Raw genomic sequence first — 20,632 nt, 5'->3', positions numbered from 1 at the left:
TTACATCATCAGTATCACTACCACTATAACACCGCTAACATCATCAGTAGCACGACCACTATAACACCGCTAACATCATCAGTAGCACGACCACTATAACACAGCTAACATCATCAGTAGCACTTCCACTATAACACCACTCTATATCATCAGTAGCACTACCACTATAACACCACTCTATATCAGTAGCACGACCACTATAACATTGCTAACATCATCAGTAGCACGACCACTATAACACCGCTAACATCATCAGTAGCACGACCACTATAACACAGCTAACATCATCAGCAGCACTACCACTATAACACCACTCTATATCATCAGTAGCACTACCACTATAACACCACTAACATCATCAGTAGCAGTAGCACTGTATCATCAGTAGCACTACCACGAACACCACTAGCATCATCAGTAGCACTACCACTATAACACCACTAGCATCATCAGTAGCACTACCACTATAACACCACTCTATATCATCAGTAGCACTACTACTATAACACCACTATCATATCATCAGTAGCACTATCATATCATCAGTAGCACTACCACTATAACACCACTAACATCATCAGTAGCACTACCACTATATTATAACACCACTAACATAATCAGAAGCACTACCACTATAACACCACTAGAATCATCAGTAGCACTACCACTATAACACCACTCTATATCATCAGTAGCACTACCACTATAACACCACTAACATCATCAGTAGCAGTAGCACTGTATCATCAGTAGCACTACCACTATAACACCACTAGCATCATCAGTAGCACTACCACTATAACACCACTCTGTCATCAGTAGCACTACCACTATAACACCACTATCATATCATCAGTAGCACTACCACTATAACACCACTAACATCATCAGTAGCACTACCACTATAACACCACTCTATATCATCAGTAGCACTACTACTATAACACCACTATCATATCATCAGTAGCACTATCATATCATCAGTAGCACTACCACTATAACACCACTAACATCATCAGTAGCACTACCACTATATTATAACACCACTAACATAATCAGAAGCACTACCACTATAACACCACTATCATCATCAGTAGCACTACCACTATAACACCACTATATCATCAGTAGCACTACCACTATAACACAGGCTAACATCATCAGTAACACTACCACTATAACACCACTAACATCATCAGAAGCACTACCACTATAACACCGCTAACATCATCAGTAGCACTACCACTATAACACCACTAACATCATCAGAAGCACTACCACTATAACACCGCTAACATCATCAGTAGCACTACCACTATAACATCATCAGTAGCACTACCACTATAACACCACTAACATCATCAGTAACACGACCACTACATCATCAGTAGCACTACCACTATAACACCACTAACATCATCAGAAGCACTACCACTATAACACCGCTAACATCATCAGTAGCACTACCACTATAACACCACTAACATCATCAGAAGCACTACCACTATAACACCGCTAACATCATCAGTAGCACTACCACTATAACACCACTAACATCATCAGTAGCACTACCACTATAACACCGCTAACATCATCAGTAACACTACCACTATAACACCACTAACATCAACAGTATCACTACCACTATAACACCACTAACATCATCAGTAGCACTACCACTATATCATCAGTAGCACTACCACTATCATCATCTTTAGCACTACCACTATCATCATCAGTAGCACTACCACTATCATCATCAGTAGCACTACCACTATCATCATCAGTAGCACTACCACTATCATCATCAGTAACACTACCACTATCATCATCAGTAACACTACCACTATAACACCGCTAACATCATCAGTAACACTACCACTATAACACCACTATCATCATCAGTAGTACTACCACTATATCGTCAGTAGCACTACCACTATCATCATCAGTAGCACTACCCCTATAACACCACTATCATCATCAGAAGCACTACCACTATCATCATCAGAAGCACTACCACTATAACGCCACAACATCATCAGTAGCACTACCACTTTAACACCACTAACATCATCAATAGCACTACCATTAACACCACTAACATCATCAGCAGCATTACCACTATAACACCACTAACATCATCAGCAGCATTACCACTATAACACCACTAATATCATCAGTAGCATTACCACTATAACACCACTAACATCATCAGTAGTTTTACTACTATAACATCATCAATAGTACTACGGATAGCTCTATCACTTATAACATCTAACGCTTATGCTACTACTTCTACTACCATCACTACTATTAATCCCCCATATCCTTGACCCTTGGTATAATGAGTGTGTGAGATTTACTGCATTGTGTGTGAGTTACAGCGCAGAATGTGCCTGTATGACCTTTGGGTCTTATTGCTATTCTAATGGCATCCTTCCTCAGCTCAGCCTGCTGTAGAGAAAGAGAGAGATCTTTCCCCTGCTAATAGCAGAAATAAACACTGACATCTCTGTGCACAGAACTGATCCTGTGGGATGAGCTGTGGCATTAGGATTAGGATGAATGCTCAAATCTAAATGTGTTTCTACATTTGAGAAGTGAAACAGATTTAGTTGGAGATGGTGGAGTGTTGAGGATGGGCTATTCCAATCTACATGTGTTTCTACATTTGAGAAGTGAAACAGATTTAGTTGGAGGGATGGTGGAGTGTTGAGGATGGGCTATTCCAATCTACATGTGTTTCTACATTTGAGAAGTGAAACAGATTTAGTTGGAGATGGTGGAGTGTTGAGGATGGGCTATTCCAATCTACATGTGTTTCTACATTTGAGAAGTGAAACAGATTTAGTTGGAGGGATGGTGGAGTGTTGAGGATGGGCTATTCCAATCTAAAGCAGCAGAGGAGTCAGACAAAAGCAATGGGATGTGGATTTGATCCTCATACAGATCTACTCATGAAAATAACTTCCTAGCTTTTAGGTTCAGGCATTGTCACCCCATATCTTTTTTTTCATCAATATATATATTTTTTATTCTGATTTTTCAGGGGTTGCTGGAGCAGCCTCAGGACCCCTACTTCCACGGCTATGGATCACATGTTTTATGAAAGCAGGGGTGTAAAGTACTTAAAAGTATTTCCCCTTAAGTACTACTTAAGTAGTTGTTTTGGGGTATCTGTACTTTACTTCACTATTTATATTTTTGACATCTTTCACTTTTAATTCACTACATTCCTAAAGAAAATATACTTTTTACGCCATACATTCCCTTGACACCCAAAAGTACATTATGAATGCTTAGCAGGACAGGAAAATGGTCCAATTCACACACTTATCAAGAGAACGCCCTAGTCATACTTACTGCCTCTGATCTGGCAGATTCACTAAACACAAATGCTTCATTTGTAAATGTAGTGCTTCTGGCCATCTGTAGATCAAAAAAATTATATTTGGGTTGCTTAATTTAAGCAATTTGAAATGATTAAAACTTTCACTTTTGATACTTATTAAAACCAAACACTTTTACTCAAGTAGTATTTTACTGGATCACTTTCACTTGAGTCATTTTCTATTGAGCTCTCTTTTACTCACGTATGACAATTGGGTACTTTTCCCATCACTGTATAAAAGGATATCATGCTGGTCTACATTCTACGCCCTCAGATCTAACATACTGCACAAACATTAAAAGTACATTTTCAGAGTGCATGGATGGTATTCGCTCAAATTCAAAGCGAATGTGAATTACGTGAATATGTAGGCCAAGTTGACTTTGTTCCCGCACGCTCCCCGTGGAGAAAATCACGGTCTGAAAGCACTAGCGTATAATTGGGCAGCTTTTCTCCGCAGTGCAGCGCTATCAATCCCCTCGACGCAGCGTCTTTAGAAATGGACACGTCACATCATGTTAATGCATGACGAACATGTCCTCAATATATACACACACAACAACAACCCGCGGATTCCTCTTTCTTTGTATTTCTATGACAGGAAACATGCTCCACATGTGAGACGAGAGAGAGAGATTGTAGTTGATCTAGCCTGAGTCACCAACGGCACCCTATTAGTGCAGTACATAGGAAAAAAATTGCCACGCAAGCCTACTTTCTTGACGTCTCTGCTGTTTATGTAAGGTGGGATATGAGGAGGAAACAGAGGGAACCTAGACTGGCATTGGAGATGTCACTCAGTTTGGTGGTGGCAGAGCAAATCAGTTGACATTTGGTGGCCAGTGCTAATTGTGCATAAATTATAGGTCTTGTAGAACCTTTTGTACAAGGAGCTGGATAATTTGATCAGAGAATACATGATGCACTGAGGCAGGAAGGGAGAGAGACACAGAACGGGTCTCTGTGCACAAACACTTTCGGACACTGCCATCCATTCCAGGCAGGTCAGCCAAGATATTATTTTTCATCAGTCAGCACTACCCCCTTTGTCTCACTTTCTCTGGAACAGCATCCTGCTGTAGTGGGTATTTGGAATAAGATAATGCCAAAAACATACCCCCTTTCTCCCAGGGAGAGGAAAAAGTACAAACAAGCCATTCTAAGAATTTCAGCGAGAGAGAACTTTTGTGGGTTTATTTTGATTTTTGATTTGTAATGTTTATTTCACTTGTTGTTTATTATCCATTTCACTTGCTTTGGCTATGCAAACATGTTTCCCATGCCAATAAAGCCCTGAGAGCGAGAGTCTGTGAGAGACCATAGAGTGCCAAGGTTGTTCTGAGTGGGACCTCCAAGAGAAAGAGTTATGCTGATTTCAAACTGAGCCCTGCATGCAATCTTGCTGCTCCTTGGCAGCTACAGAAAAGAAAGAGGGATGGAGAGAGAGATGTGGAAAGAGAAAAAAGGTAAAGAAGGGGATAATGACAGGAAGAGAGGGTGGATATAGGTTACAGGATAAAAATAGAGAGAGGAGGGAGAAAGGCGTGTTTATCCCGTTCTCCTCCTGTAGTGAGATCACATCGCCTCCATCCATTCTCCCTCCTGGGGGGTGGATATCCTCCAGTTCGTCCAGTCTGCTACCTGGAGATGGACCGACAGAATCCCCAGCCAGCCAATCACAGGCCCTGAGAACCAAGCCTCCGCGTTCTGATTGGTCCTGGGCTCAGTACAGTATCAATGCGGATGGCAATGCATCGTCTGGCCCTGGTGGACCGATCATTCGCCCCCCTCTGCTTTGTCCCCAACTTCCCTTCTGTTTCTGTGCTGCAATACCCGCCCACACTCAACACCACACACAAAGAGACCCACAGACACACACCCTCCTCAAAACATCTTAGTGAGGAAGGGAAGGAGGTCTTGTACTAAAGGCCAAGAAAGCCACATAAAGATACTGCAGGAGACTCCTAGCTTCTAGTAATGAGACAGTCTGGAGGAATTGAGTTCATAGCTGAAAGATTGAGATCGCAGATACAGTTTCATGTGGGATGAGGATGTGGTATGGAGGTAGGCACCAGGGACAGGAACAATAAGATACATTCTTAGGAACCAGAACACACACACACATACACACACACAAAAACATATAAACACGACTTTGTCAATGGCAAACAATGAGAGGCTTCGCTGTCTATTGGTGGTTCCTCTGGGTACAACGTTCAAATGCCCATACAAGATTACATTCAAATGCCCATACAAGATTACATTCAAATGCCCATACAAGATTACATTCAAATGCCCATACAAGATTACATTCAAATGCCCATACAAGATTACATTCAAATGCCCATACAAGATTACATTCAAATACCCATACAAGATTACATTCAAATACCCATACAAGATTACATTCAAATGCCCATACAAGATTACATTCAAATACCCATACAAGATTACATTCAAATGCCCATACAAGATTACACTCAAATGGTAATGACGCAACATGCAAACAGTCACAAAGCCAACGGGAGTTGTTCACCTTTAGACACACACCCAATAAAATAACACACAACACACATTCAGAGATTCCCTTGAGAACACACATTCAGACACACTCTCCATCTCTTTAATCTCTCCTTTGTCAGATGGCTAATCACTTCATCATAGGCAGCTCTTGCTCTTTTTCCACTCTCTTTCTCTTTACCCTCCACTGTCTTCTCTCGGACACAAACAGTTCTTTCTATAGACAAATATCATAGCTGACACATACACACACACTCCTCACATCAACCACACTGATTCATGTTGGTATACTCAGAGAAAACGAAGACCTCAGCAGAAGTGGGAGGATGAAGTGAGTGTGAGAGGGTTGGAGAGAGAGAGAGAGAGAGAGAGACAGACAGATGGTAAAGGAATGCAGGGGGCTGCAGTATGAGGTCAGAGGTCAAGGTGGGAGTGGAGGGAGGATGGGGTCGGTCTTTGAGGAGGAAGATGGGGGGGGGGGTTTACCTCCGCAGTCTATCAGAAGAACTACGGCTCCATACAGAGACTGGGACAAGACAGATCTAGATGAAAGGTAATCTAATCTGTAGTCTGGACATTCCCTCCTGACCCACACGCCAATCCCCCAACCTCACTGAACAACTACAGACTACTCCCAGCGCGCACACACATTTAGCGTCACCACATTGTCCACGTCATTCCCAGAGCAAAACACACCAACAAAAAAACACTTAACCAAATGTATAAAGACAGACCAGAGAGACGACAGTTAGGCCTCATGTGGGTTGTGTCTGATTCAGATCAGATGCCGAGAGAATTACTGGACTGTTATTCCTGTCTTCAAAAGGAGAGAGGGGAAGAATGACATGCCACGGCTGAGCGCAGAGATATACAGGAAGCGCAAACACACAGAGAGACTCGTTTACTGTTTGTCCAAAAGCACTAATCTAGTTTAATATGGCCGGCACATGTCTTTGGTCACAACAGAGCTATAAAGGATGAAAGGGATAGAGGGAGGTCTTGGTTAAATCAACACCAGTCTTAATGAGGGGAAAGGTGGAGGAGAGAACACTATATTATCTTCCTGGCCTTACTGAAGACAAAATGTGTCAGAGAGAACATCCTCCCCCACTCGGTCTTTCAAGTCTTCTGGGGAATGGGAAAGTCTCAGCGTCAGCCACTCTTGGAGGACAGTGGAAGTTGAATGAAATAATGTTTTCCCCTCAACAGCCATTGATTGACCTGAGCAATTGACCTGGTTATTGATTACTGTCTTATTTCACTGTAGAGCCTCCAGCCCTGCTCAATATGCCTTAACCAACCATGTTGTTCCACCTCCTACATATGCAATGACATCATCTGGTTTAAACATCTTTAGAGACTATATCTCTCTCATCACTACTCAATGCCTAGGTTTACCTCCAATGTACTCACATCCTACTTTACCTTTGTCTGTACACCATGCCTTGAATCTATGCTATCGTGCCCAGAAACCTGCTCCCTTTACTCTCGGTTCCAAACGTGCTAGACGGCCAGTTCGTATAGCATTTAGCCATACCCTTATCCTACTTCTCCTCTGTTCCTCTGGTGATGTAGAGGTTAATCCTGGTCCTGCAGTGCCTAGCTCCACTCCCAGGTGCTCTCATTTGTTGACTTCTGTAACCGTAAAAGCCTTGGTTTCATGAACATTAGAAGCCTACTCCCTAAGTTAGTTTTACTCACTGCTTTAGCACACTCTGCCAACCCGGACGTCTTAGCCGTGTCTGAATCCTGGCTTAGGAAAACCACCAAAAACCCTGAAATCTCCATTGCTAACTATAACATTTTCCACCAAGATAGAACTGCCAAAGGGGGCGGTGTTGCAATCTACTGCAAAGATAGTAATACAGAACTCTGCAGGCTATCCAAGTCTGTACCCAAAAAATTCAAGCTTCTACTTCTAAAAATTCACCTTTCCAGAAACAAGTCTCTCACTGTTGACACTTGCTATAGACCTCCCTCTAACCCCAGCTGTGCCCTCGATACCATATGTGAATTGATTGCCCCCCATCTATCTTCTGAGCTTGTGCTACTAGGTGACCTAAACTGGGACATGCTTAACACCCCAGCCATCCTAAAATCCAAGCTTGATGCCCTCAATTTCACAAATTATCAATGAACCTACCAGGTACAACTCCAAATCCGTAAACACGGGCACCCTCATAGATCACTGCCTGCATCCGTAATGGGTCTGCGACCAAATGACCACCCCTCATCACTGTCAAACGCTCCCTAAAACACTTCTGCGAGCAGGCCTTTCTAATCGACCTGGCCGGGATATCCTGGAATGACATTGACCTCATCCCGTCAGTAGACGATGCCTGGCTATTCTTTAAAAGTGCCTTCCTCACCATCTTAAATAAGCATGCCCCATTCAAAAAACTTAGAACTAGGTATAGAGCTAGTCCTTGGTTCACTCCAGACCTGTCTGCCCTTGACCAGCACAAAAACATCCTGTGGCGTGCTGCATTAGCATCGAAGAGCCCCCGTGATATGCAACTTTTCAGGGAAGTTAGGAACAAATATACACAGGCAGTTAGCTTTCCTAAGGCTAGCTTTTTCAAACAGAAATTTGCATCCTGTAGTACTAACTCAAAAAAGTTCTGGGACACTGTAAAGTCCATGGAGAATAAGAGCACCTCCTCCCAGCTGCCCACTGCTCTGAGGCTAGGAAACACTGTCACCACCGATAAATCCACTATCATTGAGAATTTCAATAAGCATTTCTCTACGGCTGGCCATGCTTTCCACCTGGCTACCCCTACCCCGGTCAACTGCCCGGCACCCTCTACAGCACTCTGCCAAAGCCCCCACATTTTCTCCCTCACCCAAATCCAGATAGCTGATGTTCTGAAAGAGCCGCAAAATCTGGACCCCTACAAATCAGCCGGGTTAGACAATCTGGACCCTCTCTTTCTAAAATGATCTGCCGAAATTGTTGCAACCCCTATTACTAGCCTGTTCAACCGCTCTTTCGTATCGTCTGAGATTTCCAAAGTTTGGAAAGCTGCCGCGGTCATCCACCTCTTCAAAGGGGGAGACACTTGAGACCCAAACTGCTACAGACCTATATCTATCCCACCCTGTCTTTCTAAGGTCTTCGAAAGCCAAGTTAACAAACAGATTACAGACTATTTCGAATCCCACCGTACCTTCTCCGCTATGCAATCTGGTTCAAGAGCTGGTCATGGGTGCACCTCAGCCACGCTCAAGGTTCTAAACGACATCATAACCGCCATCGATAAGAGACATTACTGGGCAGCTGTATTCATTGACCTGGTCAAGGCTTTTGACTCTGTCAATCACCACATTCTTATTGGTAGACTCGACAGCCTTGGTTTCTCAAATGATTGCCTCGCCTGGTTTACCAAATACTTCTCAGAGTTCAGTGTGTCTAATCGGAGGGCCTGTTGTCCAGACCTCTGGCAGTCTCTATGGGAGTGCCACAGGGATCAATCCTCGGGCCAACTCTCTTCTCTGTAAACATCAATGATGTTGCTCTTGCTGCTGGTGATTCTCTGATACACCTCGACGCAGACGACACCATTCTGTATACTTCTGGCCCTTCTTTGGACACTGTGTTAACTAACCTCCAGATGAGCTTCAATGCTATACAACTCTCCTTCTGTGGCCTCCAACTGCTCTTAAATGCAAGTAAAACTAAATGCATGCTTTTCAACCGATCACTGCCCGCACCTGCTCGCCCGTCCAGCATCACTACTCTGGACGGCTCCGACTTAGAATACGTGGACTATCTAGGTGTCTGGTTAGACTGTAAACTCTCCTTCCAGACTCACATAAAGCATCTCCAGATTTAATCCAAAATTAAATCTAGAATCGGCTTCCTAGATCGCAACAAAGCATCCTTCACTCATGCTGCCAAACATACCCTCGTAAAACTGACCATGCTACCGATCCTCGACTTCGGTGATGTCATCAATAAAATAGCCTCCAACACTCTACTCAACAAAGTGCCACAGTGCCATCCGTTTTGTCACCAAAACCCCATACACTACCCACCATTGCGACCTGTATGTTCTTGTTGGTTGGCCCTCGCTTCATACTCGTCGCCAAACCCACTGGCTACAGGTTATCTACAAGTCTCTGCAAGGTAAAACCCTGCCTTATCTCAGCTCATTGGTCACAATAGCAGCACCCACTCGTAGCACACGCTCCAGCAGGTATATCTCACTGGTCACCCCCAAAGCCAATTCCTCCTTTGGTCGTCTTTCCTTCCAGTTCTCTGCTGCCAATGACTGGAACGAACTGCAAAAATCTCTGAAGCTGGAGACTCATATCTCCCTTAATAGCTTTAAGTGCCAGCTGTCAGAGCAGCTCACAGATCACTGGAACTGTATATAGCCCATCTATCTACCTACCTCATCCCCATACTGTGTTTATTTATCTTTCTCCTTTGCACATCTACCATTCCCGTGTGTAATTTCTATATTGTAATTACTTCACCGCCATGGCCTATTTATTGCCTTAACTCCCTTATCTTACCTCATTTGCACTCACTGTATATATATACACTTCCTGTTTTCTTTTGTTCTACTGTATTATTAACAATGTTTTGTTTATTCCATGTGTAGCTCTGTGTTGTTGTATGTGTGGAATTGCTATGCTTTATCTTGGCCAGGTCGCAGTTGCAAATGAGAACTTGTTCTCAACTAGCCTAACTGGTTAAATCAAGGTGATTTTATTAAATTTTTATTTTAAGAATGGTTGACTATTTCTGTTGTATTAAACCCTCTGAACACAGGCCCCCAAACTCAACCTGGCTGGTTGAGCAGAATTCCGTATATATCAAGTGTCAGAGTAGGAGAGCTGATCTAGGATCAGGTCCCCCTTCTAATTAATTATTATTTAAAAAGGCAAAACTGGTCCTAGATCAGCACTCCTAAATATCAGCCTAGAGCCATAATGGCGATGGTGACTGCGGTCATCTTTTGTTGGTCAAGAGAAACCATGGCTCTCTTAGCTGATTCCGGGTGGCTGACTGAGGGGGTGAGTAGATTATTGGGAATCATGACTTGAACCTGACTTAATAGTCAGACCTCTATCCTCTATCCCACCACAGGCCTCAACCACTCTCACACCATTAGGGAGAGGAGTATTAAGAAAAGAAACAGGTAAATCTCTCTCCCGCTCACACACGGTCTAGTGCTCGTCCAGTGAGGGTTCATTGGGATCTGTGGAACGTTGGCTGGCAGAGGTCTGTGGAAAACTCACCAGCATACTTCAGGGACCTGGACCCACAGAAGAAACACAGCCACAACAACAGCATTTACCACAGCAGGAAAGAATGTGTATGTTGATACAGCATCGGTCTGTAAAGTCCAAGACTTTGTGTAGCTTCTGTGTTAGCACTTCCAAATGGACTTTGTATGTGTTCTGTGATCTAGTATAGACTAGCGTTGCCCTTCCCCCGCTCTCTAAACCCTGGAGTGCAGGGATGTGTACCTCAGATGAAATTGCCACTGGCTGAGGCCCAGGAACAGAGCTCTGTATTTTACATCATAGTGAACGGGCACGCGCGCACAGGATAGATTCTGTTGTACAAAAGAATCCTCAGACACATTGTTATCGAAGTCATTTTAATGGTAGGGGACAGCACACACGATCATTTAATACACATTACCACAGTGATATCTCCAGAAACCAACTTTAACCTCTACTTTTAATGTCCATTAAAACAAGTGTAAAAATTCACATAGAAAACAAGCTCTTATAAAATGAAAAAATTAAATAAAATCTAGAAAAAAATTATAAAATCAGGCCAGAAAATGTTATTATTTTCCAGTGATGTTTTTTCAACCTTTCCTCAACGTCCCTTAAAAAGACCACTTAAATAATAGGGACAGGATCACCTGAAATGACTCATCCGGACAAGGAACGTTGTCTTACGGTCGACACGTCATACTCTCGTTTCTGGCGAACAACTACAATCTAAGGGCTAAAATGTTTCCTCGTTGCCCCTTGACTGCAGTTGTTAAGTCACACAGACGCTGCGGTAACGTTGGTCCTTTTTATACCTTGGAAATATACTGCAGGAAGCAACGATTATAATCATGAAACGACCGCTCAGCTCTTGATAATAACAACACGTCCAGAGACCTGAACAAACCCATCTCTGATCAGCGCTTACGGGAAAACCACAGTTATTCAAGCAGATGTTCTAACCGTTTGTGACTGACTTGAGATCAGCAGTAGGGATATGTCATGTTTGCATAGGGATTGGTATAGCATGGGTCAACTGACAGAACTGCTTATCATTCTCCTTGGATTACACCAACGTTGTGGCGGCAACATTTGCTGATGGTTACTAAATACAAAACCAGAAAGGCCAGACATTCAGCAACGTGTGTTGCAGTCTAAAGGGGCAAGCGCGCGCACACACACACACTCACTCACTCGTGCGGGGACACACATTCGGGGACACACACTCGTCTCAGCATTTTTTTGGGGCAGGTCTCCAGTGTGCTGTAACTTCAGCAGAAAGACCACAGCGCTGTTTAGGAAATATAGCATTTATGATGACGGCAGACAGGCAGGCAGAACCACACAGTAATTACAGATGGCAGAGCATACCCAAGCACAAACTCACACACGCACGCACACAACATAGATGCACAAACAACCACACACATGTAGCTCTGGACACACACACACACAATTTCCTGCTTGTGGAGACGTCCTTTGAGAGATGCCTATAGTCTTATCACCGACATAGTGACTCCTCCCTGTGAATCAGAGAGAACATAAAGAGCAAAGACCCGGGGAAATGAGATGAGGACTGTGGAACATGCGGGCGCACAAACACACTTAGACTTATCCCTTGGTCCACCCTGACCCAACACAAACTCCTATTGGACAACACGAGGGCTGACATGTGCAACTTGAAGTTGTATTGGTTGGCACTTGTTTCTTTTATAAACATACAGCAAGACAAACATACAGCATATTTGACAATTACAGAGCAACATTTAACAGGTTTGAAAGCAAACCTGGGAAAAAGCAAAGCCTGTCCTATAAAACACCAGGGCCTCCACATAGGTAGGACAGTCCAACCATCCGGATTGGGAAATCCATCCTATCCCTCTGGGGGGGGGGGTGTAGGATCCCTCCTGATAAAGTGTCTGTGGGATTGTCTCGAGACGTACTTTAGAGAGGAGAGTAGACGGATAGAGTGTGCGCGAGAGAGACTGATAGAGAAAGAGAGACTGAATGAGCGATAGACAGAGTGCAGTGGATGTGTGCAGATGCCGACGCTTGACCAGACACTGTACGTTTATACGGCAGAGCAAGAGCCCTCCCTCAGCGTGGAAGAGACTAATAGCAAGCCAGCCTGCGAAACCCTGGGGGTGTGGTTAAGGTGAGAGCCCCGCACTCATCCATTGGCCCCTTCAGACCCAGTCTGTCCAATCCCGTGGTCCTATGAAGGAGAGTAGGAGGAAGTTGCCGCTAGACACTGATCTAAGATCAGTTTCTGTATCCCTGCCCCCATGGTTAAGGTTAGGATATGGTAGGCTGATCCAAGATCTGTGGCTAAGGGGTAACTTCAACCCGTTTTTAACTGGACCGTGATAGGCTTTCCTCTAAGAGATCATCTAGTGACCCCGCCCCCTCTATGCTAGGCTCCTCCTTCTGTTCGGCCTTGGTCTTCTTATTGAGCGGTTTGCTGAAGGAGGGCGGGGTGTCCTCCTTCATCAACTCTTTGGCCAGGATGTTCGTTACAGCATGACCAGCTCTCCGGTTGGCTGAAAAGAGAGAGAGAGAGGTCAGACAAGTCAGGGTTGGTCATCTGGCGTTAACAGACATGCGACAGTTGAGACGGGTCAGGTCCATTCAGGATGCAGTTCGGTACAGGGTAAAGACAACACAGCCAAACCAAACCTCTCACTGCAAACATCAATCAGGCGATGTCCCAAATGGCACCCTGTATAGTGCACTACTTTTGACAAAGGGGTTATGGGGATCTAATCAAAAGTAGTGCACTATGTAGGGAATAGGGTGCAATTTGGGATGTAAACGCTGAGAGAGAAGTGACTGACTCACCACAGGCCAGGGCAGGCTGTCTGGAGGAATACCTACTGTCTGCTGATTGGTCAACAGTACACACACATGCACAAGCATGTATTCTCAATGGTGATCAGGAGAAAGAACAAAATGCACACACACGAGACACATGCACGTATGCATGCACACACAGCAGTGGCGTTAATGTGAGCAAGGATTAGTGTGTGTGTGTGTGTGTGTACAGAACCCTTCACTACATGTGTCAGATAACTACCACACACCATGATCTTGCTGGCACAGAGAGATGGAAGGAGAGGAAGTGGAGGAAAGAACAGAGGATTGGAGGTTGTGAGGAGGACAGGGGGGTGGGAGGGAAGAGTGAGAAGCAGGAAGGAACAGAGGATTGGAGGTTGTGAGGAGGACAGGGGGGTGGGAGGTAAGAGAGAGAAGCAGGAAGGAACAGAGGATTGGAGGTTGTGAGGAAGACAGGGGGTGGGAGGGAAGAGAGAGAAGCAGGAAGGAACAGAGGATTGGCGGTTGTGAGGAGGACAGGGGGGTGGGAGGGAAGAGAGAGAAGCAGGAAGGAACAGAGGGGGATTGGAGGCTGTAAGGAGGGGGAGGGATGAGAAGGATTGGAGGCTGTGAGGAGGACAGGGGGTGGGAGGAGAAGTAAGGATCAGAGGAGGATTGGAGGCTGTAAGGAGGGGAGGGGGTGGGAGGAGAAGTAAGGATCAGAGGAGGATTGGAGGCTGTAAGGAGGGGAGGGGGTGGGAGGAGAAGTAAGGATCAGAGGAGGATTGAAGGCTGTGAGGAGGGGAGGGGGGGGGGCAGGAAGGAAAAGAAGAGGATTGAAGGCTGTGAGGAGGGGAGAGGGGGGGCAGGAAGGAAAAGAAGAGGATTGGAAGCTGTGAGGAGGGGAGAGGGGGGCAGGAAGGAAAAGAAGAGGATTGGAGGCTGTGAGGAGGGGAGAGGGGGGCAGGAAGGAAAAGAGGAGGATTGGAAGCTGTGAGGAGGGGAGAGGGGGGGGCAGGAAGGAAAAGAAGAGGATTGAAGGCTGTGAGGAGGAGGGATGTGGGAGGGAGGAGAGAGGAGAAGGAAGGAACATAGGATTGGAGGCTGTGAGGAGGAGGGGGGAACAGAGGGGTATAAAGAGACAGGAGAGGGGTATAAAGAGACAGGAGAGGGGTATAAAGAGACAGGAGAGGGGTATAAAGAGACAGGAGAGGGGTATAAAGAGAGAGGATGTGAGGAGAGGACCACAGAAACAAAAGAGAGAATGTGGCACATAACCAGAGACTCAGGAATACACGGAAGAGTGAGAGCAGTGAAACGACTATATGAGAGAGAGCCAGAGAGAGGAGAGCGAGAACGAGAGAGAGATGGAGTGTGACAGATTGATAAACGTGTCACATTGTCCACAGGGAACATTCTAGCCTTTTCTCCCTCCTCCTCTCCCCTCTCGTCTCCAGCATTTGGCGGACAGCTGTGCTAAAGCGGCCATTTAGAATGATATAGATCAGTGGGGGATTGTGGGTGTGTGTACTTGTGTATGCAAATGTTTCAGAATTAAGAGCCATTAATCCTCAAGCAGCACCTGCTGCAAAATAACAGTTTGTTAACAGCAGTACACTGTACGTGTGTGTGTGACATGAGGACCGAGCAGCGAGATGCAGTAGTGGGTTCTGGAGTTGACCAAGAATGAAGGTGGCAGTTAGTTCGACTCTGGTCATAGATGCAAACAGGCACACACACACACACACGCAAATGCATGAACCATTAACCACATTACAACACACATTCACATGGTTCTGTTGACACACACACACACGGGTTACCGAGCAGGTCTCCAGCACTAGCTGTGACAGGGACAGCACTGAGTCTGGGGAGGAAGAGGAGGAGGAGAGAGCGAGAGGAGGAGAAAGAGTGAGGAGGAGAGAGAGGAATATGGAGAGATACATTAGAGGTTACGCAACTCAGTTCCTTTCACTTGTTCAGTGCTGGGGTTTACAGAGCTTCATCCCTGCTGACGAACGCAGGCAGCTGTGGCTTTAAATTAGCACCTCGCTCTCATCTACCCCAGGGTGTTCAGAACAGAGATCTAACACACTAATTAGACATTATGCAAATGACCCGATGCGGTGCAGAGCCAGTCCCAAAAACCCAACACAAGAATAACTTAAAAGGGCTGTCAACGCTCCTCTTCTCACACTCAAGTTGAAGAACAAAAAGAAAAAAGAAAGTTGGGCTGAAGTACCACTGCGGTTCAGGAGCACAGCGAGCGAGAGGTGTCAAACTTTAAATAAGAGGAGGAGGAGAATCAGGGCGAGGACACTGGTTTGGGGGTCGGAGAATCAGGACGAGGCCACTGGTTCGGGGGTCGGAGAATCAGGGCGAGGACACTGGTTTGGGGGGGGGGGGGGGGGTAAATCTATTTGAGTTATGTTAGTAACAGAGCATGCTGTCAGAACAGCAGATACATTTGTAATTGATCAGGAACATGTTCATTTTGTGCCGATATCAACCTAAACCTTTAACCCGCATTTCTGAGCGAATGATTGATGAATATATGGCTTATGTTTTTCTCCTCCATTGTGTGTAACTGGTTCTTCAGTCAGAGTTGAGAGGCGAACCTGTTCCCTTCCCACCAGGAAACGAGATGTCTAGACCAGAACCCAGCACAATGCCTCACAACATGCTGCCTGTGATTACCTTCGTTTAGAACTATGTGTATGTGTGGGACAGGGGAAATGGGGACACAGACAGGGTGGGTAAAATATCATCTGTTACACATTACACAGGAGTCTTCATAATTACTGCCCGATGAGGAAGTAAAACGTATAAACAGTGCCGGTAAGTGTGTGTTTCATTGTTTGTGTCTGCAGATGTGCTGGGGAGTGTGATTACGTGAGCGAGTGTGTACATGAGTGACAGAGAGTAAGTGTGAAAGGCAAAGCAACGTGTGTTTAGATGGAACCGTTTTATTGTTAGATAGCCATGGTCTCTCAATATTCACAGATGCTCACAGCTATGTGTGTGTGTGTGTGTGTGTGTATGTGTGTGTGTGTGTGTGCGAGAGAGAGTTAGATCAGCGTGTAGAGAGTGAGGGGACTATGATCATGTAGTTTTGACATGATAGTCATGAGGCCAGTATGTATGGATGTTCCCAGCTGGAGCAGCAGCCAGCGGATCTGGTTCTAGAAGCTCACGTCGCCCCCCTCAGGCTAGACAGGGTAACACACAGCGTTCCCAAAACCAGTCCTCAGTCAGTCATCTGGGACGAGTGCTCTGAAAGTAGACAGGGAGCCCCACAGTCCTTTATTAGGGTCATCTCTGTTAAAAGGGCTGGCCTGCTGCGGAGCGAGCGTGTGTCTCTATTGTGACTGGCCCTTTTATGTGTCGCTCCATTGTGATTGGTGCTTTGCCATTCATTCTCTATTGTGATTGGTGGTTTAGGGTGGGGTTATGACCTCGCAGATGGGCCTATAGTGATGTCTGGGATGCCTCATTGTGGTGCCGTCATTCCTTTAAATGAAAGAGGGACTAGTCAGTAGGTCGTAAATTCCTTAGAATGGCTGTGTGAGAGTCTATTTGGATAAGGTCTTTTACTCTGTGTCTAAGTGTGGGAGTGTGTGAATGTGTATAAGTTAGTATCAGTATGCAAGCATGTGTGTGTGTTGGTATGCAATGTGTGAGGGCCTGCTTTAAAAAGAGCAGTGCAGACAGAGGGAGGACAGCTGTAGCACCTCTCCCCCAGAGACAGCCAGAGAGAGAGAGCCGAGTCCCAGGTCAGGGGTTAAAGGCCCCGCCCCCTCTCTGCCACTCTTCGATCAGCCTCGCGGCTCTCTATCGAAACAGACAGCTATGACACAATGACCATAGCAGTGCTCGAATACCCATACTAACATACTGTATACTACATTTTTAATGAGTATATAACACAAACTCACCCCATTCCGTACAAATGTGCCCAACCGCGACATTCAAACGAGGCTGCAAAGAAAACTAATGGGACTGTAGCGACTGTGTTGACTTCAAAATCTGGGGCGTGAACTACGTTTCTATTCAAGCGTTGATCGACATGGTAATGGCTCTATAGTATTGGAGAAAAGTTTTTAAAAATGACCCTCTGTTAAAACGGGACGTGTCATGTCGTAACGAACAGCACGCACAAAGCAACTATTTCTGTCTTACAGCCTCTCTCCTCCAGGTGTAGCACTTCTCTCATCCTTTAAAAACAAGAAATGGACAGTGACAGGTTAAGGGGGGATGATACCTAGTCATATTTTGCGTTGCCACTATAAGCGATCACGACTCTCAGAAAAACGGTTTACTTCTGAAGAACACTTTAGCACCGCCCTAAAAACCCAATTCAAATTCGTAATGACACAATATATAAACGCTTTATAGTGTTTTATTTACATTTTAGAGGCGATAAGGTGATAAGTTGGACAGATCGAGAGTGAAAAAAATCTATTTTCCCACACGACATCTCTCCTTCTCACTATCACGCATTAGTTTCGCTTTCCTACTTGCCATTTTTAAAAAGACCCGACAGGGCTCAATCGTGCAGAAACGGGCAGCGTTTAGGTCGTCATTTATTTTGTTAGCAAGGGGAGAAATTGTGCTTTACAATGGTATTGACATTACAGTTGATCTGGAAGTATTACGTTTTTGGGGCGCTAAAATACGGTCAATTGTACGGACCAAGGCAATGTACAAAAGTGAGTGAGTTTACGTTAGCTAGCTAACATACCGGTACATACTGCTGTAATGATACGCTATGTGGTTCGTAAGGACAGCGTAGCCAATATAACGTGTAAGGTTACTTATTTGAAAAGTCATGACTTTATTACATTGCTCAACATGACCTTAACATTCGTCATAATTAGTTAAAGCAATGAATTTGTATCCGCTCTCGTGCTTCGACTGCATATTTTCTGCCATTTTCTTCAAATCTCTAAACGATGCGAAGCCACGCCCATTTCCTGAAGAATTGCATTATGGGCCCTAAAGTACGGAAATAGTGTCCTTTGCGTGCATACTTCACATTTTAGTACGACAACCGGGAACTTTTGGTATACTAACTATATCCATACCATGACCAATAAGCATAGTATATACTCAATTCATGTCACAAATAGTTAGGTTAGTATGAGTATTCGAACACAGCTCATGACGACACCCAGCATGATGCTGGAACTGTGTGTGTGGGTGCTCTATCGTGAGGAAGAACAGGGGGACGTGCGTGAAAGAGTAATAGTAATGGACGTACTAATGAAGTAACAAGAAGGTCTTAGAGGGTTTTCTATGTAGTGCATGCAGGTGTAGATCCGTGTGCGTGGGAGTCCGAATGTCAGCCATCTTCACTGAAACCAGCCCAGAGTACCAGGACGTACCTCCTTCTCTAGCCCGCTAAAATAAGACCTCGGAGTCATCTAACGCGCGCACTCGCTATTGTGTGGGTTAGATGCTGAGAGGCCAGCCTAGCTGGGAAGAACGTTGTGGCAGACTGGAAAAGATGGCTGTGAAAATCGATGTGGAAAAATGAGGCATTAACAAAGCTCTGATTGACCTGAAAAAAAAAAAAAAAACACACAGCTAGCCAACACAGACATAGAAAACAAGAACTAGGGAAGAGAGAGCACACATTTCCTGTTTGGAGTGTGAAAACGAGTAGCGGTGTCTGACTGAGGCCCTAGTGGGCACTTTTCTCTCCCCTTCTCTCTTCCCCCCCCTTTCCCTCATTCCTCTACCTCTCTTTCCTTCCTTTGGTTGTGTCTCAATCTGTTTAGCAGTGATTAGGTTGACTGGGCCTCACCTCCCTGTGATGAAGAGTTTTAGCTGTCCCTGGAGAATGCCTGTCAGAGTTAGAGGACCCCAAAGGACGCTTCCACAGATCACTGAACCAAACTTCAATCTCCACACTCATAACACTGAAACGTCAAACACAGCCGCCCGGAAGAGGCGGGGAGTAGGAAAGATGAGAGGCAAAGGGAGGAAGGGAAGGAGAGAGAGAGAGAGAGGGGGGATGTCTGGGCTCTAAGTAGCCTGGTGCTGTAACTTTGTGTATGTGTGTTTCTGTGACAGTGAGCTTTCTTAAGTGTGTGTGTGTGCAGCAGCTGAAGTGAGTAACTCAATAGGCCAGTGAAGCAGGAGAGTATTTAACCAGATTATGCGGGTGGTTTTCCTCTAGCCTGAGAGAGCGAGGCTGGAGAACTGTAAGAGTAGAACAGGTCTGAGTGGAAGTCCGCACAGATCACTTAGACAGACTGACTGAAGCATGTGTTCACACAATGAACCCAGTCTAGAAAGCTAGCGCTAGCGCTAGCCTCAGGCTAGTGGTTGTCAACAGAACAGGGGTTAACCTGTTTTAAAAAGGTCATTGTGAAGCCACATTTTTATAGTGTATTTCTATTCTATAACGGAACACCCCAGACCGCCACAAATCCCTGTCGCTGCCACCCCACCCCTCTCCACCCCCTCCCCCATCCTGCCAGGCTGAGCTGACAGCACTTCTCAGCCCTCGAGCAACAAAACAGATGGCGCCGTACAAACCGGAGGCAGCCAGGGACTGAAGGCTTCCTCAGAGGGAAGGTCACTGTTTGTGCATGAGAGAGACTTGTGTCCAAGTATGTACAGTGGCAAGAAAACGTATGTGAACCCTTTGTAAATACCTGGATT

At 45.2% G+C, this 20,632-nt stretch overlaps 1 protein-coding gene across 2 annotated transcripts in view; it reads right to left on the bottom strand.

The window, feature by feature from the left end:
- Positions 1-11,512: 11,512 nt before the first annotated feature.
- The window catches only part of LOC116354958 (protein diaphanous homolog 1-like), a 57,740-nt gene continuing 48,620 nt past the window's right edge, over positions 11,513-20,632 (bottom strand). The window contains exons 12-13 of one of the 2 annotated variants that reach the window (XM_031797135.1): positions 15,787-15,830; positions 11,513-13,692 (exon numbers count right to left, since the gene is read on the bottom strand). In XM_031797135.1, coding sequence (XP_031652995.1) covers positions 13,666-13,692; positions 15,787-15,830 — 71 coding nt within the window. In that variant the 3' untranslated portion in view covers positions 11,513-13,665. The remainder of the gene's footprint in view (positions 13,693-15,786; positions 15,831-20,632) is intronic. The other variant, XM_031797134.1, reaches the window with a different exon arrangement.

This window comes from Oncorhynchus kisutch, linkage group LG19, assembly GCF_002021735.2.
Source record: "Oncorhynchus kisutch isolate 150728-3 linkage group LG19, Okis_V2, whole genome shotgun sequence".
Lineage (NCBI taxonomy): Eukaryota > Metazoa > Chordata > Actinopteri > Salmoniformes > Salmonidae > Oncorhynchus > Oncorhynchus kisutch.
The sequence above is the reverse complement of the archived record's forward strand: the minus strand, read 5'-3'. Positions and strand labels throughout refer to the sequence as shown.